General features: G+C 63.4%; 8 protein-coding genes across 8 annotated transcripts; 6 read left to right on the forward strand and 2 right to left on the reverse strand.

Annotated features, from left to right (window-relative positions):
• Nucleotides 1-585: 585 nt before the first annotated feature.
• Nucleotides 586-3,319, forward strand: PFL1_01100 (uncharacterized protein; the record flags this gene model as incomplete). Its single annotated transcript, XM_007878600.1, has 6 exons — nucleotides 586-592; nucleotides 688-786; nucleotides 885-970; nucleotides 1,095-1,556; nucleotides 1,654-2,731; nucleotides 2,847-3,319. 6 exons carry the CDS (start codon nucleotides 586-588, stop codon nucleotides 3,317-3,319), a joined length of 2,205 nt encoding a protein of 734 aa, XP_007876791.1.
• A 92-nt stretch (nucleotides 3,320-3,411) lies between these two features.
• PFL1_01101 (uncharacterized protein) lies at nucleotides 3,412-5,706 on the reverse strand (the record flags this gene model as incomplete). Its single annotated transcript, XM_007878601.1, has 1 exon — nucleotides 3,412-5,706. The coding sequence occupies one exon, from the start codon at nucleotides 5,704-5,706 to the stop codon at nucleotides 3,412-3,414; it is 2,295 nt and encodes a 764-aa protein (XP_007876792.1).
• A 913-nt stretch (nucleotides 5,707-6,619) lies between these two features.
• PFL1_01102 (uncharacterized protein) lies at nucleotides 6,620-7,627 on the forward strand (the record flags this gene model as incomplete). The annotated part of the gene is made up of 1 exon (XM_007878602.1): nucleotides 6,620-7,627. The coding sequence occupies one exon, from the start codon at nucleotides 6,620-6,622 to the stop codon at nucleotides 7,625-7,627; it is 1,008 nt and encodes a 335-aa protein (XP_007876793.1).
• A 447-nt stretch (nucleotides 7,628-8,074) lies between these two features.
• Nucleotides 8,075-11,101, forward strand: PFL1_01103 (uncharacterized protein; the record flags this gene model as incomplete). The annotated part of the gene is made up of 1 exon (XM_007878603.1): nucleotides 8,075-11,101. The coding sequence occupies one exon, from the start codon at nucleotides 8,075-8,077 to the stop codon at nucleotides 11,099-11,101; it is 3,027 nt and encodes a 1,008-aa protein (XP_007876794.1).
• A 950-nt stretch (nucleotides 11,102-12,051) lies between these two features.
• Nucleotides 12,052-13,875, forward strand: PFL1_01104 (uncharacterized protein; the record flags this gene model as incomplete). The annotated part of the gene is made up of 1 exon (XM_007878604.1): nucleotides 12,052-13,875. One exon carries the CDS (start codon nucleotides 12,052-12,054, stop codon nucleotides 13,873-13,875), a length of 1,824 nt encoding a protein of 607 aa, XP_007876795.1.
• A 1,814-nt stretch (nucleotides 13,876-15,689) lies between these two features.
• PFL1_01105 (uncharacterized protein) lies at nucleotides 15,690-18,569 on the forward strand (the record flags this gene model as incomplete). Its single annotated transcript, XM_007878605.1, has 1 exon — nucleotides 15,690-18,569. The coding sequence occupies one exon, from the start codon at nucleotides 15,690-15,692 to the stop codon at nucleotides 18,567-18,569; it is 2,880 nt and encodes a 959-aa protein (XP_007876796.1).
• Nucleotides 18,570-18,815: 246 nt separating this feature from the next.
• Nucleotides 18,816-20,069, reverse strand: PFL1_01106 (uncharacterized protein; the record flags this gene model as incomplete). Its single annotated transcript, XM_007878606.1, has 1 exon — nucleotides 18,816-20,069. One exon carries the CDS (start codon nucleotides 20,067-20,069, stop codon nucleotides 18,816-18,818), a length of 1,254 nt encoding a protein of 417 aa, XP_007876797.1.
• A 1,606-nt stretch (nucleotides 20,070-21,675) lies between these two features.
• PFL1_01107 (uncharacterized protein) lies at nucleotides 21,676-22,633 on the forward strand (the record flags this gene model as incomplete). Its single annotated transcript, XM_007878607.1, has 5 exons — nucleotides 21,676-21,699; nucleotides 21,868-22,147; nucleotides 22,279-22,308; nucleotides 22,422-22,518; nucleotides 22,621-22,633. 5 exons carry the CDS (start codon nucleotides 21,676-21,678, stop codon nucleotides 22,631-22,633), a joined length of 444 nt encoding a protein of 147 aa, XP_007876798.1.
• Between the last annotated feature and the right edge of the window lie 112 nt (nucleotides 22,634-22,745).

Raw genomic sequence — 22,745 nt, forward strand, 5'->3', positions numbered from 1 at the left:
CTGGCCAAGCTTGCCCGCCCGCCCTCTTCGCCGCCGCCAGGCTCTCGCCAAAACGTCGCGTCGACGCGAAGGGGCCAGGCCGATTTACACGTCGCGAGCAACCAGGCGTGCCTGCCTCCAGGGTCCACTCTGCGATTTCCGAGATCCGTGCCCGTTCCTTCTCTTCTTTGCCAGGCTGGGTTGGCCAGGCTGGCTGGCTGGCTGGCTGGCCGGCTCGTTGCCGCTCGCTTTGACCCCGGCCAAAACGCCGGCTCGGAACATCCAGAGGACGGAGCGAGCTTCTTTTTCTGCTGCAAGCAAGCAGCAGCAGCAGCGGCAGCAGCAGCAGCAGCAGCAGCGGATCCTTCCGAACGGGTGAGCTCCCAGACGACGGACGACGCCTCTCTGACCTGTGGGGTCAGCAGGCTGCCAAGTGGCCGTACCTGGCCTCGATCGACGCTCTCTGGTGGGCCGCCATCTTTGACCGTACCCTGCCGTCTTTTGCTTCGCCTTGCACCACCATCACCGCCGCCGCTGCACTCACCTTTTCCCTCGCCGCAACGTTCCTTCGCCCTCTTCCTCTGGATCCGATAGACTGGCCTCAAGATGGCAGGTGAGCTCCCGACCGTCCGTGTCGAGCTGCGCAAGGACCTCAAGCTTGATACTGACGACGACGACGGCCGCCGCTCCGGAGCGCGCGACCGCCAGACGAGGCCAAGGTGCTGTGCCTCTACGCCGGCGGGACCATCGGCATGGTGCGACAAGACGCCAACAGCGGCTTCGCCCCCTACCCGAGCTTCCTCACCGGTGAGTCGACGCAGCGGCCATCATGCGACGGCTCGCCCCGCTCAAGCTCATGCTGACCTTGCTCGGCTCCTCTGTGCCCCGTCGGTCACGTCCCGCAGAGACGCTTCGCTCCCAGTCGCGCTTCCACGACCCCAGCGCCGACTCCATCTTTAGCTGGAGCGACTCGGTAGACCGCTACAAGGCCGTACGTGTCTCGGCCCCACGTCCCGTCGTTTCGCCCGCAAGCACCTGCTGACCTCCGAACGTCGCGGCATGCCCCGGCTTTGACCGCTCCTACCCTCTCACTCTGGCTCGCCCCGCCCTGCCAGTGGAGCGAGGCCTACACTCGACCCGCTAGCGGCACGGCCACGCCCAACAAGCGCAAGGCCCCACCCGTCACGGGCGACACGCTCGAGCAGGCCGCGCGCGCCATCGGGCAGCAGGTCAACAAGCGGCCGCGCGACCAGGCTGACGGCACCCTGAGCCCAGCCACCCAGACCCACCTCGAACACCTCGCGGCAGACTCATCGGCCCTTCCTGTTGTGCCTGGTGGCCCCGGCTCTGCTGCTGCGGCGGCGGCTGCTTCCGACACGGGCCATGCCGGTGCACCTCCCTTTGGCCCGCCCGTCTGGGTCCGCTCCTCGGCACCAAAGGGGACCTCAACCCACCACGCCGTGTCGTCGCGCCTGTCGGAAGATGGCAGCTGCCTCGAGCTCCAAATCCCTACCCTCATCACGCCCAGGGGTGCAAACGGCAAGAGGGTCCGCTATGCGGTCCTCGAGTACGACCCGGTATGTCCCAGATGATCTCGGCAGCACCGCCACTAGCCGCTGTGCACCAACCCCTCTGACGAACCATCGACCGTCCGTCCTCTTCCCTCTCGGCCAGCTGCTCGACTCGAGCGAGATGGACATCCCCGACTGGATCCGGCTCGCGACCGACATCTCGCTCAACTACAAGAGCTTCGACTCCTTCATCGTGCTGCACGGCACCGACACGATGGCCTACACGTCGAGCGCGCTTTCGATGCTGCTCGAGAACCTGGGCAAGTCGGTCATCGTAACGGGCGCCCAGGTGCCGCTGTCGGAGCTGCGCAACGACGCCATCGAAAACGTCCTGGGCGCCCTGATGCTGGCCGGATCCTACATCATCCCCGAGGTGGGCCTCTACTTTGCCTCGACCCTCTACCGCGGCAACCGCACCTCGAAGGTGTCCAACAACGCGCTGGCCGCGTTCGATTCGCCCAACATGGCACCCCTGGCCCGCGTCGGCATCAATATCGAGGTCTCGTGGAACCTGGTGGAGCGCAGCAGGGTCCTCGAGCCCTTCCGCGCCCACAACCGCATGTCGCCCAACGTGGCGCTGCTCCGCCTCTTTCCCGGCCTGCCTACCAGCACGGTGCGCACCTTTCTCTCGCCGCCGCTGCAGGGCGTCGTGCTCGAGTCGTACGGCGCCGGCAATGCCCCCTCGCGGCCGGACCTGCTCGAAGTCTTCCGCGAGGCGAGCGCGCGCGGCGTCGTCATTGTCAACATTACCCAGTGCATGCAGGGCGAGGTGTCGGCCATCTACGCCGTGGGCAAGAAGCTCGAGGCCGTCGGCGTCGTCGCCGGCAGCGACATGACGCCCGAGTGCGCGCTGGCCAAGCTGTCCTACCTCCTCGGCAAGCCCGAGCTCGAGCCCAACCAGGTCCGCGAACTCATGGGTCGACCGCTCAGGGGCGAGCTGACGCCCAGCCGTCAGCCGGCCTCGAGCGCGGCGCCCACGTCGGTCAAGGGCCCCGAACCGAGTCCCGGCGTGACAAAGACGGACATGAAGACGCTCCTCGCTCACATCTTGCAGAACCCGTTCAAGGCGCAGAATACGGCACTGTCCGGTCAGGGCGGCAGCGTGGCGAGGGCCGAGGCGGCGGCGGCGTGGGATCGGTCCGATCAGGAGGTGTCGGAGGCGGCTTCTTCGGTGCTCCCATGTGAGTCCCCGCCAGATGTCCGCCATGGACTCGACTCGACTCGGTCTGACCATCGTTTGTGCTGACCTCGGTGACGCTCCGTATGGCGTCTTCTGCTCACCTTCCCCTCTCGCAGACCTAATCTACGAAGCAGCGGCATCCAACGACCTCTCTCTGCTGCAGTGGCACCTCTTCGCCCTCTCACAGCTGGAATCGACCATCCCGCCTCTATCGATGGACGAGCCCACACTGCACCTCGATACATCGAGCGCCACGACGACGACACACCACCACTCGACATCGACGGTACCCCTGGAACGCCTCAGACCGCTGCACATCGCTTCGTCCAAGGGCCACCTTGGGGCCGTACAGATGCTCCTCGAGGCAGGGTGCAGCGTGCATGCCCGCGACGACGTCTCGGGCCACTCGCCCCTCTTCCTCGCCGCCAAAAACGGCCACCTCGCCGTCGTACAGCTCCTCAAAAACGCTGGCGCACACCTCAAACAGGACGAGGTCGAGCTGGCTAGGTTCTGGAAGAGGCAGAGCCAACTTGCCGTCGATGCCGTCGTCGTTGCTGAATCTTGGAAGGTGGCGGGCCTCGAGGAGTGATCGCGCAGTCGTATTTCGAGGGGCTTAGAAAACATTAGATTGCCATTGGTGACCTGTTGATCCATTCTGCACTGCCCGGCGCTACTCTGGTCCTAGACGGCCGCCTCTCGACGGATGCTCCAAATCGAGATGGCCACTGCGCCGAGGCAGATGACGGCTCCAACAAGAACCAGGACGATGTTGAGCTCCAGCTCCCAGAACAGGCGAGCGAGATGGTGCCGCAGCCGATCGATGCTGCCCCTCGATCCGGCCTGGGCCGACCAGCGAGGATCGTTCTGTGGCCAGAGACTGGTGAGGTCGTCGCACCACGCCTCCTGACAAAGCAGCCCCTTGACGAGGAAGGGATGGGCATCCGGCGCGCCGGGCGGAGACGGGTCCGAGAAGAACACGGTCGTCTGCCGCGCCGCGCTGTTGCTCCTACCGTCGTCAGGACTGCTGCCGGCGCAGCGAGGCGGCTGCGAGTGCGTCTCGATGCAAAGCGGCTCGATCGTCGCTGCGCTGTCGTTGGTGGGCCCAGAGGAGAGGCAGGGATGGACGAGCCCTTCGTGCAAGTTGCCGAGGAGACGCAGCGCTTGCGTCCGCAACGGCTCCGACGGCGTGACACGGGCCGCCTCTCCAGATGGCGAGAGGGAGAGCAGGGGGGCCAGTATGGCCTTCCATCCCGCTTCCTCGATGCGTGCCCTCTCCTCAGCCGTCCTGGCCGAGGCCAATGCCGGTTTGCCCTTGCCGTCGAGCAAAGCAACGAGGCCCAATCTCTTGCCGGACGTCGCTCCGCGGCGGGTCCTTTCGAAGGCGAGGAAGGGCGAGCTCGGATGGACCTGCACCGCCGGGATCCTCGGGTGATGATCGGCCGCCTGCGCTTGGCTCCGTTGCGCGGCGACGACGGCAGAGAAGCTGTCGAGGCCGGCCCACTGCTGAATCTGCAGGGCTCGCCGGACAAAGTGGATGTCAAAGGACCTTGCCTTTTCGAGCATCGTCCGCCGCTCGTCGTCGGACGCAGCAGTATCGTCATCCTCGACGTGCAGCCATCGGAGAAAGAGCCTCGCCCGCCACCTCGCATGCGCCAGCAGGACCGCATGGATCGGTTGCCTCTCTTTCAGCCGGACATCGTCGTCGGTCTTGTCGCACTTGCCTCCATCGTCGACCACGGAGGACTCTTGCGTTGAGCGCGCGATGCCGCGCATGCCCTCCGTCAGCCTCCTTTCGGCGCTCCGCCTGCTCTCCTCTTGCCACAGGCTGCCGCCCTCGCCCCAGGCGTAGCCGACGTTGCCGGCCCACAGCCTGGCCATGCCCGGAGCCAGCGCATGCTCCGTGAGGTTGAAGAGCGTCTTTGTCTGAGAAAAGGTCTGCGACTCTTGCAGCGAGAAGAGCATCGAGTCCGGGTTGAGGTGCGTGCTCAGCAGCAGCGGATCACGCCTTTCCTGCGACGCCGCAGCGCCCTGACCGGTCGACGAGGATGTGGACCGCAGCAGACCGCTCGAGGTCGGAAACGCAGGCACGGCGGCGAGGATGGTGCGGTAGGCCATGTGGTGTACGTCGGCGGGCGACGTGAACCGGCGGTAGCGGGTGACCAGATGATGGTAGGCGGCTAGGTACCACGTTGCCCAGCTGCGGTCGAAGCAGGCGCAGTCGCGGTCGTGCGGGTTGAGGGCAGACAATGCTGGTTTGTCTCCCTCGACTGCCGAGTCGAGGGGCCGGCCGACTCGAAAACGCTCAACGTGGGTGCCGAACGGGTCGCAGCGCAGCAGGGTGGCCCTCAGGCTCTCAAACTCCTGTCGCAGCCTGGCTTCCCTCTGATTGCTGTCGAGGTCCTCGTAGTCCTCGACGATCCTTTGGAGGCCAGCGGCGGGCTTGACTCTGGCCCTCCGACTCAGGCCCCGGATGGCGGCGTAGACCACGGCGTTGGAGAAGAGGAAGAAGCGGTGGGTCTTGGCCGCCTGCACGGGGGAAGGCGAAGCGTTGCAGCTTGAGGAGGAGGCTGGCTCGACTACAGCCTTGGGAATCGATGGAAGGGATCCACTCCGCAGGGCAGGGAAGCCGCCATGGCTGCGGTAAATCCACTTTGAGAAGCGGGAAAAGAGGTCGGCGATTTCGATGATGTCGGCGTTGACTACGCCAAATGCAAAACCGTCTACGAAGCAGTCCCAGATCCTCTCGATGCGGTCCACGCCGCGCGCATCGGTCCACTGCGTCAGGCTGAGGACGTCTTGCGGAACAAAGCCGAGCGAGGCGAGGAGGATCCGGCGAAGGCGATGCCGCTTCGCCACTGCCCTTGCGATCGGAGCGAGGCACGGGTGAACGAGGCACAGCCGCGCCAGATCGAGCAGCGAGAGCGCCGCGGGTGATCCGAAAATGTTCAGGAGCAGCTCGGGGGGGAGCTGGATCATGTTGGCTGCTTCGAGGCGCCTGCCGACGTGATCGTAGCCGGAGGTGGAAGGACGGTGTCGAGCACCCTCTCAAAGGCGTCGAGGGCGCGGAAGAAGGCCGGGATGCCGACCTGCTGGTAGGCGTCGTCCTGGGTGCCGCCGCTGCTGTGGTGGCCTGCGCAGCTCTCACAGGCGCGCGGAAGGCTGCGTGTGTCGCCGCAGCAGTCGACACGACGGTCGCAGGTGCATTCGTCCAGGGAGTGGGCCGCGAGGCTGTGTTGCCGCAGCTCGTGTGGACGGGGCGAAGACGACGATGCGGCCATGAGAGTAGTTGAGGCTTCACGGTTCCGCCGGGAGGATCATCGAAGCGCTGCCGAAAGCGAGACGCCAGGAGATGTGGGGCCACAGAGGTAGGCAGAGTGGTGAGGGGTCAGACCTAAGGGCGGTGCATGGACAGGCGCAGGCTGTTGGTTAGGGTTGGGAGGCAAGTAAGTCAGGCACAGCTCGCCCCCCGCCGCGCACAGGCCGGGCCGGCCACCCGCACAGACTTCTCGGGTCACCCGAAGGTCTCGGAGCCCAACCGCTGATCCTGCCGGCTACGCCTCCGCAGGCATCTTGTCCGCCTCTCTCGCGGCCTCCTGAGGAGCTGCTAAGGAGAGCACACGCTCGCCTCGTCGCTGCTCAGAGGGAGGACCAGCAGCGGTGCGAGCTGGGCAAACGTGCGAGATGCAGGTGGCCCGGCCAGGCCCGGCCAGGCCAGGCCAACAGGCCGCGAGTCAAAGTGGAGGGCAGCTTCGAAGAAGCCAGAGGGGGCCGTCGGCCGGCTGGCGAGACCTTGGCAGACGACCACCATCACCGCCGCACCGCCGCCCTTTGGCCTGCCTCGACCCTGCCGTTGTCCGGGCTGCCCCACCCATCAGCGCCGCATTCCACCATGCCGCCGTCGACGCTCGCATCGATCGGCAGCCACCGCCATGCGACCATCCCGGCGCACAACGGGCCCTGCAACGTCGTCCGCTACAACACCCTCGGCCGGTACATCCTGACGGGCGGCTCGGACCGGCAGATCCACCTCTACAACGCCACGAACGCTTCGACGGCTGCATCGCCGTCGATACCCATCAAGTCCTATGGCGCACACAGCCACGAGATCCTCGCCCTCTCAATCTCGAGCGACAACATGCAGTTCGCCTCTGGCGGCGGCGACAAGAGCGTCTACGTGTGGGACGTCGCAAGCGGCACCATCCTCCGCCGCTTCAACGCCCACGTCGGCAAGGTCAATGTCGTCGAGTTCTGCGGCGTGCCCTCCAACGCATCGGCGGGCGGCGACTCGCTCCTGAGCGCGGCGGGCTTCGACGGAGCGGTGCGCTTCTACGACCTCCGCTCCCAGGGAAGCTGGAAGCCCATTCTGGAGCTCAAGCAGTCGCGCGACGCCATCCTCTCCCTGGCCGCCACCTCATCCCGCATCTACACGGGCAGCGTCGATGGGCACGTACGCACCTACGACCTGCGGTCCGGACAGCTCTCTTCGGACCTCGTCGACGTACCCATCTCTTCGATCCGCCCGAGCCGCAACGAGACGTCGCTCCTCGTCGCGAGCCTCGACTCGACCGTACGCCTCTTCGACACCGAGACCGGAGAGTGCTTGCAGTCGTTCACGGGGCACAAGCATGGCCAGTACCGCTGCAGGGCGGTGCTGACTACCGAAGAAGACGCCGTCGTCATGGGAGACGAGGAGGGCAAGCTGCACGTGTGGGACCTCGTCTCGAGGCATCGAAGGGAGGTGATCCCGAGGGACGCCGGAGCCGCGGGCAAGGCGCACCCAAAAGGGATCCTGTGGACCGAGATCAACCCTCTCGCCGAGAACGGCAACGAGGTCGCTACCGCCGGCGCCGACGGCACTGTCAAAATCTGGAGGAGCTCCTCCGAACCTCGGGGCTAGCTCACAGAGCTTGGAGGTTCGAGGTGCTCTACAATCCCTGCCATTGGGCTCGGACCAGCGCTTTCCCTGGGTGCTCTCCCACGCAAGAGTCCCTCATTAACTACTGCGATAGCCAGCAGCCTCGCATCAAGCGGGAAAGCCCCTGCGCTGTCGCGGCAACGAGCCGACCGAATCCGTCTTTTGGCCGCCCCGCCGGTCTTAGCGCATTCGTCAGACGGAGCAAACAACAGCAGCCGCTTCGGACGTCCATGAGCCTTCTTTGCCCCAAAGGAGACGCAGGCATGCTTTGGCCGAGTCTAACGATGGCACCGCCCCCGAGTGAGGGCATGAGTCGGCCGTAAAGCGACTGGCCGCACACAGGCACCTTCTGCGCAAAAGTCCGTTGCTCGCCGGGGCGTCATCGGTCAGACCACAGTCGGTCGCGGTGCAAGCCAGAGAGCCAAACTTATGAAGTGCCTGGCACGGGCAGAGTCCGTGCTGCTCTCCACTCTGTCTGGCAGACGTTGGGCCAGAGCCAGCGGCGTTGTCCGCCGTGCCACTTGTCCTTTTTCTCCTGCAATCACCTTCACCACCACAAAACTCTTTCAAGGTCTTCTCTGCACCGACACCGGCGACATGGTATCCACCCTCAAAAGGCGGTCCTCCAACGACGCCTGGAGCGACAACAGCTCTCTTACCAGCTTCGAGACCCCGCCTTCGGCCACGCTTCCTCCCCTCGCCAAGCGCAGCAAGCCTCATGCGTCGGAACCTCTAGACGGAGCAGAGCGTCGCGGTGAGCTCGATGAGCAGCCCTTGGCCTCCGCGCCTCGGTTTGACCAGCCTGCATCCATGGGCAAGATCGAGTGCGATTCCGGTTACCCTTGTGCCGAGATCAAGGCAGGCCACGCTAGCGCCACTCGCATCTCGGAACCGGGTCTGCGGCTTTCCAGCTCTGTGGCGGGCCTCGAGGGCATCTACGAGACATCCGAAAACATCCTGGCCCAGCTCTCGAGGCTTCCCGAGGGCATGGCCGGCCTCGCGGCGCTGAAAGACTCTGCTCGTCGCCTGGCAGAGGGCACCGTCGACCGTCCCACGACGTTCGTCGTGCGGGGTCCCACCGGAGCCGGCAAGTCCACGCTCATCAACGCCATCATCGGCGAGGATATCATGCCCACCTTGAGCAACCAGGCGTGCACCACGGCCCCGACCGTGATCCTATACAACTCGACGTCCGATTCGTATCGTGCAGAGGTGCAATTCGTATCGGCCGCGGCGTGGACCGACGAGCTGCAGGCCTTCTGCATCGCGCGGCGCCAGGAGGCCGGAGTGCCTGCTGAGGAAGACCCGCCTGAATCATTGGGCTCTCGAGAAGAAGTTGCGCCCCTCGGCCCTGAGCAAGAAGCCGCCTCGGTCCTGCCCGAGACAGGCGATGCTCGATTCTCCTTGGACTCCACCCTCGCCAAGCTCCAGGCCCTCTTCCCGAATGAGGCTTGGGACGACTTCTCGGACGGGCGCCCCTGGACTCCTGCCGAAATCCTCGAGCTCGATGGCTCGTTTCGAGAGCGGCTGGGCTCGACGGACATCATCGAAGCTGCTTGCGCGAGCGACATGGGGGATCGTCTTGGCGAGTTCGACGACCCACGCCGCTGCAATCTCTGGCCTCTCATCTTCGAGATCAGAGTCTACATCCCGTGCAGCACCCTCAGGCATGGTGCCGCGCTAGTCGATCTGCCAGGCACCGGCGACTGCAACGCTGCACGCAATGAGGCGGCCGCCCGATACGTCAGAGAATACGACTACATGTGGGTCTGCCTGGACATCTGCCGTGCAACGGCGGCTAAGGAGCTCGAAACTATCTTCTCCGAGCTCAGCGACGAGCAGCTGCAGAGCGGCCGCGGCAAGGTCTCCTTCTTGCTGACGAAGACCGAGCGAGGCTGCGGTGTTCTCGACAAGGAGAGCGTCAAGACGATACACGAGGACGTGCCACTGCTGACAGACAATGAAGAGTTCAGCGACCGGCATCGCGACTATCACGCCTTGGTACGGGCCACCAGGACCTTTCGGGCGCAGGTGCAAGCGAGCAGCTCAGCGAAAACGTCAAGCAGCGACCCCGATGACTGGAGGCGCAATGCCCAGCAGCTCCAGGCTCTCAAAGCCGAGTGCGCAGACCGTCGGCGCGAGCTCGCGCGTATGTACTGCCAAGCACGCTCGCAGGCCGTCGGTGCCGCCTTGAAAGAGAGGTACGACCGACTGACGTCCAGGCTCGTACACCGTTCCAGCACCACGGGAAGCCTCGCGGAGCTGGTCTACAGCACGGCCACAGAGGACTTTCAGGCTCTGTGCCGCGGCGACGACGGGCAGGCTGCTGCGACCGAGGAGGACACCGGTGTTCCAGAACTACGCCGTCTCATCCAGCGAGCCGCGGAGGCCGCACGCACCGCAGCCAAGGACAGGCAACTGCAATTAGCTGCGCTGCTCTGCAAGGACGCCTGCATGCTCCTCGGCCCTGCTCTGATCCGTTGCGAATCCGACCGCATCGCCTTTGACCACCGATGGGGCTCTGACCGACGTGCTGGCGCACCGAGCGTCTCTGAGACGCTGCGCGCAAGGTTCGAGAACTTCCTCATTCGGGCCTTCAACCAGCTGGAGCTCGACCTCGTCGCCCTCGGCAAGCGTTCAGTGAACATGGCGCTGAATGGCAGTGAGCTGAAGCGACAGATACTACCTCGCTGGCTGGCGATCTGCCAGCAGAAGCACTGGAGAGTCGTCAGAACTGCCGTCATCAAAGCGGGCGTCAATCCCTACGGCCGGCTCGACATCAATGCCGAGCTCTCTGTCGAGCTGGTCAAGCTGTTTGAGTCGGCCTGGGACGGCGTCATCTCGAACTGCATCTCCTCGCTCCGCACCAGCATCCTCGGCATCCTCAACAGATTCGTCGACGAGTTCGTGGCCAACGGTCTCACCGAGAGATCGTGCAGAGAGCTGGCCGAGTTCATGGCGCAGGGGCAAGACGTCCTCGAGCGTACCTTGGACGACATCATCGCCACTTTCGAGATGCAAGGCCGTCAAGCTCGTATCGAGGAGATGACTGCGGCGATCGCGCCCAAGCTCGCCAAGAAACTCAAGCAGACGTACCAGAAAGGCGCCGAGCACGTCGGAAAGGGTTCAGCCAAACGCCGAATCGATACGATCGCTGCCGAGATCCGCAAGCAGGACACGTTCTTGGACTGCGCTCTGGCCGATTCCGACCTCCCGTTCGTGATCGAGGCGATGCATCTTCAGATCCGTCGACCTGTATTTGGTCTCGGTCTGATGATGCAGGAGAGGCTCGACAGCTTCTGGGGCGTGAGCCGCGAAGCCAAAGGGCTCGAGGGACCGCGAAAGGAGGTCTTGGAGGCCATCATCGGTCTCGCTGGCCAGCTGTTCGCCTTGCGGGCTAAGCCCGAGTCGACGCTTGAGGCTCGCTCGGACCCACGCTCCAATGCTGGTTGCTGAGCAGCCTCTCTTGCCTCACCCGCTCGGCACAAGAAACCATTCGACCTCGGCAGCACAGGCGACGCGAGGTCATCGCCATAAAGACCCAGCTGTCCAGCTGCAAAGATAGCAGCACCTCGACTTTAGCAGATGGGAGGTGCCACACCAGAAGAAGCAGGTACGGCGGGGCAAGCACCGAGCCCCTACCTGTCGCACGCAGACTGCAGACCCATGAAGCAGTAGTTCCTTGTACATTTGAGAGAGTACGGCCTGCAAAGTAGCACAGACGTCCGAGCCTCGGTACCGAAAGCGCGTTGTTGCGAGCAGACACATGTAGAAGCCATCATGTTCGATACGGGTGGGGAGGGTCAGCCGCGGTGATCCGACTATAGCCTAGCGGCACCTTTCGTAGCTGGCTGGATGGTCCCTCCGTTAGACGGAGCCCTTGGTTGACGCGGATGCGGAAGAGGGCTCAGCGAAGACTGTCGATGCGACGGGGCCTCGGTACGGTCGAGCGAGGCCCAAAGTTCCGCTCGATCTGCGGCTCTGGCTGGATCCAAGAGACGGCGATACACCACGATGCGCTGGTTCCCGCTTCAATCCGCCTCAGTCACTCTGGCCGCCGGAGCGGAAAGCGGTCAGTCAAACGAGACTTGCCCTTTCGAGGATCCCGCGATTAAGGTCACGGCCGTGTCAAAGCGGTCGACCACCTCCGCTGCGGCTTGATTCGGCTGTGCCTGAATCGGAGAGCTTCCGCTCCTGTCGGCCGCCCCCGCTTCTGCTTGGCCAGAATCGGCCTGAATCGGCGAGCTCCCGCTCTTGATGGCCGGCTGGCGGCCGTCTCTCTGGTATATAGGCAAGGGAGATCCCCGGTCTGCTACTCCTTTCCCTTCCCCTCACGCCACGTCCTACGCTCCCCTCTTCTTCTCAGCAACTCGACCAACAGACTTCACACCGACACTTAGCCAGCCATGAACATGAAGAGGAGCCAAATCTCTGACAACCTCGAAAAGGGGAGCGCCGGTACCGGCCAACGACACAAAAGCTCTGATGGTTCTCTTCATCGTTCCAAGCGCATAAAGGCTCGACGCCACGAAGCAACGATCGACAAGGCTAGCAGAGATGAACATGAACCGCAAGATGATACTTCGTGGTCCGACGTTCTTGAGGCAGCTCTGATATGCAAGCTTGAGCCTGACACCGATGGGGACTGCGCTGGCAATGCCTCCCCTGACGAGGACATTGCCGTCGAGGGAGATGTCGTCGTCGACGACTCCTCTGACAAAGATTGCGATGAGGACATACAGGAGCAGGAAGGCACGCAAGCCGAAGAGCTGGACGTGCAAGCGGAATGTGCCTCAGCGGCTTCCGAGCGTGCTCTCAAATCATGCGATGACATCTTGAGTGCGTTGGAGCGGCTGCCGGAGGACATCATCGGCCTTGTAGCGCGGAAGGACGCTGCGCGCCGCCTGGCCACCAAGAATGAGGAGCGACAGACGACTTTCATCGTGCGGGGACCCGCTGGTAGCGGCAAATCCACGCTGATCAACACGATCCTCGGTGAGGAGATCATGCCGACATCGAGCAACGAGGCCTGCACCACCGTGCCCACCAAGATACTGTACAGCTCCGCGCCTGACGAGTACCGCGCCGAGATCCAATTCGTCGCCAAGGACGAGTGGACGGCTGAGCTGCAGGCGTATTGCACAGCGCGGCGCCAGGAGTCCGACACGTTGCCCAGCAACGGCTCCGCTCCAGCTTCCGCCATTTCGACGCAGCTGAGGGATAAGAGCCTCGAACCGTGGGACGCCACGGAAGCACGCTTCTCTCTGGACGCCACTATTGCCAAGCTCAGCGCCCTGTTTCCCCGTGAGACTTGGGACGACTTCTCCGACCGGCGCTCATGGACAGCCGCAAAAATCCTCGCCCTCAATCCCGCTTTCAAAAAGCCGTTGGGAGTGACCAGGCACGAAACGGCTGCCTGTGCTGGCGATCTCAGGGAACTGCTGAGCCGCTACGATGATCCTCGACGCTGCCGCATCTGGCCGCTTATCACCGAGATCCGAGTCTATCTTCCCTCGAGCGTCCTCAGGCATGGCGCTGCTTTGGTCGATCTGCCAGGCACTGGCGACTGCAATGCCGCGTGTAACGAAGCCGCTGCTCGATATATACGCGACTACGACTTTATGTGGGTGTGCCTGGACATCTGCCGCGCCAAGTCGAACAAGGAGATGGAAGCAGTCTTTGCCGACCTCAGCGACGAGCAGCTGCAGAGCGGAAGAGGAAGGATCTCGTTTGTCCTGACCAAATGCGAACAAGGCTGCAAGATCCTCGACAAGGGCAGCATCAGGCCGATACACCAAGACGTACCATCCCTGCTCAACGACCCGGTCTTCAACAAGAAGCATCGAGAGTACCAGGCAGTTGTCGAAGCGACGAGGCAGATGCAAAAGCGCGTAGGAGGATCCGGCCGCGCCCCTCGAAAAGCGACGAAGTCTGCGATTCTCGAGCTCGAGGCCCTCAGCAACACCAAGAGAGATTGCCGACGTCAGCTGGCCCGTTTGTACTGCAGGGCTCGCTCAAAGGCAGTCGCAACCGCACTCATGAAGCGATACCATGACTTGACCCACAGACTCGTCCACCAGTCCAACACGACGCATCAGTCTGCACGACTGATCTTTACTACAGCGACGGAAGACTTCGAGGCTCTTGGTCTGGGATACGACACCGTAGCCTCCGAGACCGAAGATGACACGGAGATTCCTCATCTTCAGCAGCTGATAGAGCGGGCGTGAGCCGGGCAGCGCATCGCAGCAGTCGTCGATCGGCTCCAAACCGCCAAACTGCTTTCTTCAGAAGTCACAATGCTGCTCAAGCCTGCCTCTTATCGCGATGCAGACCGACGAATGGCATTCGCGAAACGATGGGGCCATCTCCGAAAGGTTGGCGCACCGAGCATCTCTGAGGCGCTCCAGGATGAGTTCGGTGGCGCCCTGGACAAGGTCTTTGATCATTTGCGAACCCAGCTCGAGGCCGTCAACCAAGAGCCTGACATGATCACGCCGGACGGCGCCAAGTTGACACAGCAGATAGGCTCTCGATGGACCACCATCACCGGTAGCAGTCACTGGAAGATCGTCAAGAACGCCACCAACCACTTGGGCGTGCATCCCCATGGCCGACTCAACATCAACAGGAAACTCGCTCTCGAGCTGATCAAACACTTTGAGTCTAGATGGAACCAAATCGTCACGGAACACATCTCCTCGCTTCGCACACAGGTCACCGCGGTTCTCAACGACTTCACTGAGAAGACGGTCGCGAGCGGACTCACCAAATCGATGCGCGTACAGTTCCTCCAATCGATCAAGCAAAGCGAACAGGGTGTTGAGCGCATCCTCAAAGGTGTTATAAAGACTTTTGAGAAGCAAGGCCGCGAGAGTCGCGTCCAGGCTATCAAGAAGGTGGTTGCGCTAAAGATTGCCTCCAAGCTCAAAGAGGCCTATGCCGATTCCGCCGAGTACTCGGGCCGGGGGTCAACGTTCCGACGAAGGGACAGGATCCAACACGAGATCCTTGGGCAGAAGTCTCTGTTTGACTGCACCGCGGCCGACTTTGACGTTGCCAGCATGGTCGCCGACATGCAGCTCAAGATTCGTCAACCCATGCTCGATCTTGGCAATGCCATGGAGGAGAAGCTGATGACACTGTGGGCAATGGGCCGCGACGTCCGAACGCTGAAAGGAGACGAAAAGAAAGCGCTCGAAACCGCTATCGACCTGTCTAATGACCTGCGCTCCGTCTGCACGGAGGCCACCAACACGCTCGAGGCCTGCCTCAAGTCCTCGCCCTAGGCAGACCCGCCAAAGACCTTCGACCCCGGCCCTACAGATTCAAACGCATCGAGAAGATAGAGATCACCGACCGATAGGTGTGCTTCGAGAAAAGACGTGGAGACCATCCTTATAGCCTAGTCACGACGATTGGGCTCCTCCATATCAAGAAAAGGCTCGTAGCAGACAAGACGAAACCAGTCACAACATGAAAAAGCCGAGCCGATTTCCTGGCCCGCTATATGAACAGTCAGTCAACAGGCTGAAGACGAGGCCTCCCATGAAGCGCATTAGCTGGAGGCTCGAGCCATAGCGACGTTTCGAGCAGCGAAGAGGGAGCAGAAGCCAGAGTGGAGACGGAGACCGGGGCGGAAAGGGTGTACGTACGTCGTGATGTAGCCCTAGTGTGGCAGCAGCCTCTGGCCGGCCATCTTACCTGATGTCAAAGTTACAGCCCCGAGCATTCACCACCGGGGGCAGCCTTATGAATTGGCGCATGACGGTGGTCGAGAACTAGATTTGAAGGTAGGCAACCTGCGCACAACCTTGCTGCGCCCCCGATAGACACGGGCCGGCCCTTTGTCCCGTCTCTCTCACTGTGCCAGCTCTTCTCGCCCCAGTAGCAGATGGAGGATGTCAAGGTTCTCCCTGGCCAAGCCGTGTAGCTTGGCTCGGCGCCCCATCTCGTCTTCTCCTCTTCTTGAGCCCAATCTTCAAGGCCCTTCCATCTCTCGCTCGTTCCCAATACACCCTCCTCGCTTCAGGAGCCGACCGTCATGTCTGCCCCACCAACCTCACAGAAGCTCCCCCTCCTGGTCGATGGCTACGACTTCGACGGCGACAGCGCACGCGCTAATCCCAACTGCGCCGTCGTCGTGCACTGTGTCGAACGTGACCGAACGAGGGACCCTGCTGCCGTGCAACTCTCCGCCGAACCGATCGATAGAGATAGCCTGCGGCTCGTCGACCTGAGCAGCGGCACAGATTCGATCAAGCATGAAAGCGCAATCGACAGCGGCACTCGCAGCGACGATGTCGGTGACGCTGACGACGACGACGACGACGACGACGACGACGACGAGTATTACGACGACGAAGAAGACTTCAAGGGCCAGGTCGGTGGAGAGCTTTCCCAGAAGCTGGAGCAAGCGGCACGAGACGCCTTCCTCGCATCCGCCCACGTCACCAACACATCGTCGACCATCTCGAGCCTCCTCGACAGGCTGCCGAGCGAGCTCGTGGGCCTCGCCACGCTAAAGAGCGCCTCGGATCGCCTCGCGGAGCTGCCACTGGTCAGCCGCACCACGTTCGTCGTCAGAGGACCTGCGGGCCACGGCAAGTCGACGTTGATCAACTCGATCCTGGGCGAAGCCATCCTGCCCATCTCGAGCAACGAGGCGTGCACCACCGTCCCCACCCGTATCCTCCACAGCCCATCTCCCGACCTCTACCGGGCCGAGGTGAGCTTCATTTCCCTCACCGAATGGGTCTCGGAGCTCAAGGCATACTGTACGGCCAGGCTGCAGGGCGTGTTCACGCCACCTGGTAGCCCGACTGTAACCAGCCCAATCGCAGCAGCCCAGCCGGTCTTCTCCTTTGATGCCACCGTCGCCAAGCTCAACGTCCTCTACGACGGGACGGATTGGGGTGAATTGACGGAAGACCAGTGCGACTGCACTCCGACAGGGATTTTGGAGCGCGATGCCCAGCTGCGCGGCCTTCTGGGCACGACGACGCACCTCCGCGAGACGTCAGCCGAAGAGTTGAGCCGGAAGCTGCGCCAGTTCGACGACCCGAGGACCTCTCGCGTCTGGCCGCTGGTCAAGGAGATCCGTGTCTACATCCACTCGAAGCCGCTCGAGCATGGCGCCACACTCATCGACCTGCCTGGCACGGGCGACTGCAACGCTGCCAGGAACGAGGCGGCTGCGCGATACGTGCAAGACTACGACTTTATGTGGGTCTGCCTCGACCTCTGCCGCGCCAAGTCGAACCGGGAGATGGCCGAGGTCTTTGCCACCCTGTCCGACGAGCAGCTGCGTAGCGGGAGGGGTCGGATCTCGTTCGTCCTAACGAAGAGCGAGCAGGGATGCAAGATCCTCGACCGGCCGCTGGAAGCCATCCACCAGGACGTATCGGCCCTGCGCGACGATGCCGAGTTCGCAGACACCCATCAACGTTATCGCGACGTCGTCTCGATGATCCAAGACAGACAGACGGGGATCCGTATGACGCGGAGCAGGCAGGCACAGCCGCAGCGCAAGAAGCGTAGGAGGACGGAAAAGCAGTCCGAGGGCCTCGACGAGCTCATCGACGAGCGCCGCGAGCTCAAGCAGCAGCTGGCCCTGACCTACTGCAAGGCGCGCTCGCAGGCCGTCGAAGCCGCCATCACGGAGCGCTACCACCAGATGACGCACAAGCTCATCCACCGCCTCCACGGCGACGAGGAGGACGTCAAAGCAAGCGCTGGCCTCGCCAAGCTAGTCTACAGCACCGCCACTCAGGACTTTGAGGCGCTCATGACGCGCGACGTTGACGAGGTCGTCTTTGCCACTTGCGAAAAGGACACGGGCGTCCCGGACCTGCGCCATCTGCTCTTCTGGACTTCGTGCCGCGACCGCATCAGCTGCGCCCTGTCGCGGCTGCATTCGACCTTGCTGATGTCGACCGAGGTCCTGATGCTGACGGAGCCCTCGGCGTACCTCGATGCGAGCGAGCGCAAGGCGCTTGCGCAGCGGTGGGGCCCCTCTCGCCCCGCCGGCCAGCTGAGCATCTCGGAGACGCTCGAGCTCGAATTTGAGCAGTCGATCCGCAGGATCTTCAAGCGTCTCGAGGCCGAGATGATCCAGCAGAGCACCGAGCTGCTCGAGTCGAGGCAGATCGAGCTGCGCCAGGAGCTTGGGTGCCGGTGGTTCCGTCTGGCAGAGACGAGGCACCCGGTCGTGATCCGATCGGCGCTCAAGGGTGGCGGCGTGCATCCCGCCGGCCAGCTCGACATCAACGCCGAGCTCTCGACCGAGTTCATCAAGCTGTTCGAGTCGACCTGGAACGAGACCATCGGCAACTACGTCCACTCGCTCCGGTGCGACATCGCCTGTACGCTGCGGCGATTCATGCACGACACGGTCGACGCGCACCTGTCCGCGCCGATGCGGCTGGCGTTGAGCGAGTCGATCGCGCAGAGCCAGGACGAGCTGACGCGCCAGCTCCAGGTGACCATCCAGCGCTTTCAGCGGCAGAGCCGTAGCGACCGGATCGATGCGCTCAACGCCGTCATCGCGCCCAAGATCGCATCCAAGCTGCGGCGGGCGTACGCCGAAGCGGCCCTGTACGCGGGCAGGGGCTCGGTGGCGCGGCGGCGCGACCGCATCTCGTACGAGGTCAGGAACCAGGTGCGCCTCTTCGACTGCACCCCCGACGACTTTGATATCCCCGCCATGGTGCGCGCCATGCGCGACAGGGTGCGCACACCCATCCTCGACCTCGCACGCTGCCTCGAGGACACGCTGGTCAGGTTCTCCCAGACCGGCGGATGCGACTTCAGCTCGCTCGAGGCGCAGCAGAAGGAGGACCTCGAGTCACTCCGTGCCAACGCTCTTGAGCTCCAAAACTTTGCGAGCCGGACGCTGGTGTCGTTGCAGCAGGCCATCGCCTGATGAGCCCGGGCTGACACGGATGGCGACGACGGAATGCGGGCGCTGACACGCGTGGCCATCAAACGTAGCGCTGAAGGCTGCAATCACGCGGAGAGAAAGCGAAGCTGGACTATGGCGCGGGAGGGAGGGTGACGGCAATGCAGTATGATGAACGATGCTGGCGAGCTACAAATACATGGATTCTATTGAGCAGCGGATAAGGTGATTGGCGAGGCGACGATGCCTGACGATGACCCGGGCGACCGCCTAGGGGACGATCTCCTTGATCCTCTCGATGACATCGAGGTAGGCGTGGCTGGCGGGGCTATCGGGGTACTCGTCGACGAAGCTCTCGCCAAGGTCGCAGCACTTTCCAATGCGCGGGTCGAGCGGGATGCTGCCGAGGAAGTTGAGGCCGAGCTCCTCGCACAGCGCCTTGGCGCCGCCGGTGGACGGGTGGAAGATGTCGGAGCGGCCGTGGCAGGCGGGGCAGACGAAGCCGGCCATGTTTTCGACGACGCCGAGAATGCGCACATTCATCTTGCGACAGAACGAGATCTCCTTTCGCACGTCCTGCAGCGACACCTCCTGCGGCGTCGTCAGCAGGACCGCCCCATCGATGCCCGACTCGCGCAGGAAGCCGACAATCGACAGGTGCTCGTCGGAGGTGCCCGGGGGCGTGTCGATGAGCATGTAGTCGAGCACCGGCTGCTTGGCTGGAGCCCCTGCTGCTGCGTCGCCCTCGGTCAAGGTCGCTGGGGCCGTTGCCGTCGCTGCAGCGTGTCCGTTTGTCTCGGGCGCCGGGGTGATCCTCATGTCATCTTCTCCTCGTCGTGCATCTCGATCCTGCAGCTCTCCCTCGTCCTCCTCCTCCTCCTCCTCTTCTTCCTCGAGGCCGCCGGTCCAGTCGACGTCCTTGAGGAACTGCTTGATCAGCCCGTTCTTCTTGGGCCCCCTCCAGATGACTGCCGACGTCTGCGATGGCAAGAGGAAGGCGACCGACATGCAGCAGAGGTTGTCCGAGACGTAGACAGGGGACCAGCCGCTGCTGGTGGCGTGGATGGTCTGGTTGGACAGGCCGAGGATGGTGGGGATCGAGGGGCCGCAGATGTCGATGTCCATGATGGCGGTCTGGGTGTCCTCATTGCTGGCGAAGGCCCAGCCGAGCTGCGCGGTGAAGGTCGACTTGCCGACGCCGCCCTTGCCAGACATGACGAGGATCTTGCGTCGCACAGCACTCATCCGCTCCTTGATGATGGGGAGGTCCGGGTCGGGCCCCTTTGGCGCCGAGGCGCACGCATCCTGGTTTGGACACCCCTGGCACGCCGACGCCTTGCCGGCGTTTTCGGACTCTGTGCCCGGGCAGTGTTCGGGAGCATTTTCGGGTACCTGGTCTGGCAGAGCGCGCGCGATGGCCTCGGGTGCCAGGGCGGTGGTGGACGTCGCAGCCACGTTGGAGGTCGAGTTGACCTCGTGCAGGAGGCCGTTGGGCGCGGGCGGCTGGCTCTGTACCGCCAGCATCGTGGACAGGCGGCGAGCTTGTCGAGCGTGAATGTAGTGTGTGTACGAGGCTGCTGTGTGTGTGCGAAACGGGGCAGCAGGATGTGAAAGGATGAGGAGTCGGACGTGTGGCCGTGGTGGTGATGGCGGTGGCGGCGGTGAGGTGGCTGAGTCGAAGGTCGAGAAGCAGGTGGCGAGGGTCGGGTCTTGACTCAGGCGGCCTCTCTGGCCCACTCCCGAGTTCCACGCAGCTCGACCTCCGGTGGCCGCCGGGCTTATCGCCGAGACTCTCGGCCGGTAGAGCCACCAATGTGCAACAGCCTACATGCCCGATCACCGATCCGTCGGCCTGGCAGGTGTCGCTCGCTCGTCGAGCGCAACACCGGTCGTCGTGCTCGGGCAGCTTCGACGCTGCATCGTCGCTCGGGCAGCTTAGCGTCGGCCGTCTGCTCTGCCCCTATATCCGTATGTCAAGGGAGAAGCTGCAGTCGGGCGGGACAAGGGGCCTGCGGAGCGCGGTGGCCGACCCAGCTCGATGGAACGTCATGGTGCCCGCCCAACCTGGCTGGCCGCCTCCGCTCGGCTTGGCCTGCAGTTCAAAGCAAGGTTGGCCCCCGCCGCTTGCCCCTTGTCGCTTTACTAGAGCCAGGGCATTTTCGGGCAATTGGAACCCTGCCAGGCTTTTTTTCGCGGTTCAAAATCGATTTGTATTCCACGACTTCCAAGCTCAGCGCCAGACAGAGGGAGCGAAGAGGAAGAGGCCGGGCCCCTGCTCGCCAGGCCAGGCCAGGCCAGCCCAAGCCAGGCTGACCACAGCAGGCAGGCAGGCGGCCGGGCTGGCTGCTGAGGTTGGGTGAGTGTGGGCGGGCCAGGGGGGCTTGGGCTTCTGCGCACCAGCGCAGGCCCTGGCCGCCAGCCCGCGTGTGTGTTGGGTCTGGCCAGCCCAAGTCCAGCCGGGCGAATCGACATCATTTCCCGGGGGCGCTCTCTCACGTCTCCACCACCACCACCGCCGCCGCCGTCACCCAGCACCGACTCACACAACCTCCAGGCACAGCTAGTCCGGCATCAGAACTCAAGTCCTCTCGAGGCCGGCTCCTACATTTTTCATACCACCCGCTCACCAAGGCACATCCGTATCTGGCGCCGTTGCGACCGAGGACAGACTGTGAGTATCCCCCAGCTTCGCTGGGTGGACAGCTACGGGCGAGGCCGCCGAGCCATGGCGCACAGCGAGTGGCGCCTCGCTGGCTGTCCTCGCGTATCCAGGCGTCTGCCCGTGGGCCACAGCGCGGGCAGGGGCCCCTCAGCACCCGTAGCGGCCGGAGCATACGACCAGGTACCGGAGCTGGGTCCTGCATTCGCCCTATGTCCGAGCGCGATTGCCTCAGGACCTGCTCGACCGGTTCACTGGCCAGGTCGAGTCTCAACCCGTTCGTCCTTCAGTGACAGGAACTCGTTGGCTCTGCCCCGAAGTGCGCATATGCCACTTCCTCGCCTCTGCACGCCGCTACGCCACCCGTCCGCCCTGACACGACCTGGAAGCCGCTTTTCATCCTGGTCACGGCGCGCATGCTGACATTCTCTGTACCTTCCCCTCTCTCGAACTTGCTGCTCCGACAGCAAAATGGCTCTCAAGCGCATTAACAAGGTGAGCATCGTCGCTCCGTCCGACCAGAGCGCTCGCCGAGTCCGCTGGAAATCGAGCGCATACATCGGCCGCGCTCCGCCGCAGCCCCGCAATGGCGCGTGCGAACTCATTGCTGATGTTCCACCGCTCCCTCCCTTCCTCTGATCCCTTCCGATGCCGCTTCAATAGGAGCTCATGGACCTCGGACGAGACCCTCCCTCGTCGTGCAGCGCGGGTCCTACGGGAGACAACATGTTCAACTGGCAGGCGACGATCATGGGCCCGGGAGACTCGCCATACTCGGGCGGCGTCTTCTTCCTCAACATCACGTTCCCCACCGACTACCCGTTCAAGCCGCCCAAGGTCTCGTTCACCACCAAGATCTACCACCCCAACATCAACAGCAACGGCAGCATCTGCCTCGACATCCTCAGGGATCAGTGGAGCCCGGCGTTGACCATCTCGAAAGGTGGGTGCCGAGCAGGCGGAAGGCGGAAGCGCTGCGCCGAGCCGACGCTGTCGCCCGTACCCTCGCCTTGCCGCAACGTTGCTGACCGATCGATGTCCTCGTCCTCTACACCTGTCCCTGCCGCCATCCAGTCCTGCTTTCGATCTGCTCGATGCTGACGGGTGAGTGCAGCTCCTCTGAGCTCCGTGCGCCAGCCTCGCTCCTTCCTTGTTGCAAAAGTTCCAATTGACTCACCATGCTCCGCCTTTATCCCTTGCTCAATCTACCGCGACAGACCCGAACCCCGACGACCCGCTGGTCCCCGAGATCGCCCACCTCTACAAGACGGACAGGCAGCGATACGAGAGCACGGCCAGGGAGTGGACGAGGAAGTGAGTACGAACGAGCCCGCTGCACCAGGGTCATGACGCCGGTTGCCTGGACCACCGCTGACCCTTCTCCGAGCTTTATTTGGCCGCTCACCACCTGCACAGGTACGCCATGTAAACCGTGTCGACCGCGACATGTAGCGATCCGCACCCGGCTGACGATGACGACGAATGTAGCGCCCGACGGCCGACGAAAGAAAAGGTCGGGGGCAGGGATGCTGCAGCGGTAG

Source organism: Pseudozyma flocculosa (genome assembly GCF_000417875.1).
Source record: "Pseudozyma flocculosa PF-1 unplaced genomic scaffold scaffold00002, whole genome shotgun sequence".
Lineage (NCBI taxonomy): Eukaryota > Fungi > Basidiomycota > Ustilaginomycetes > Ustilaginales > Ustilaginaceae > Pseudozyma > Pseudozyma flocculosa.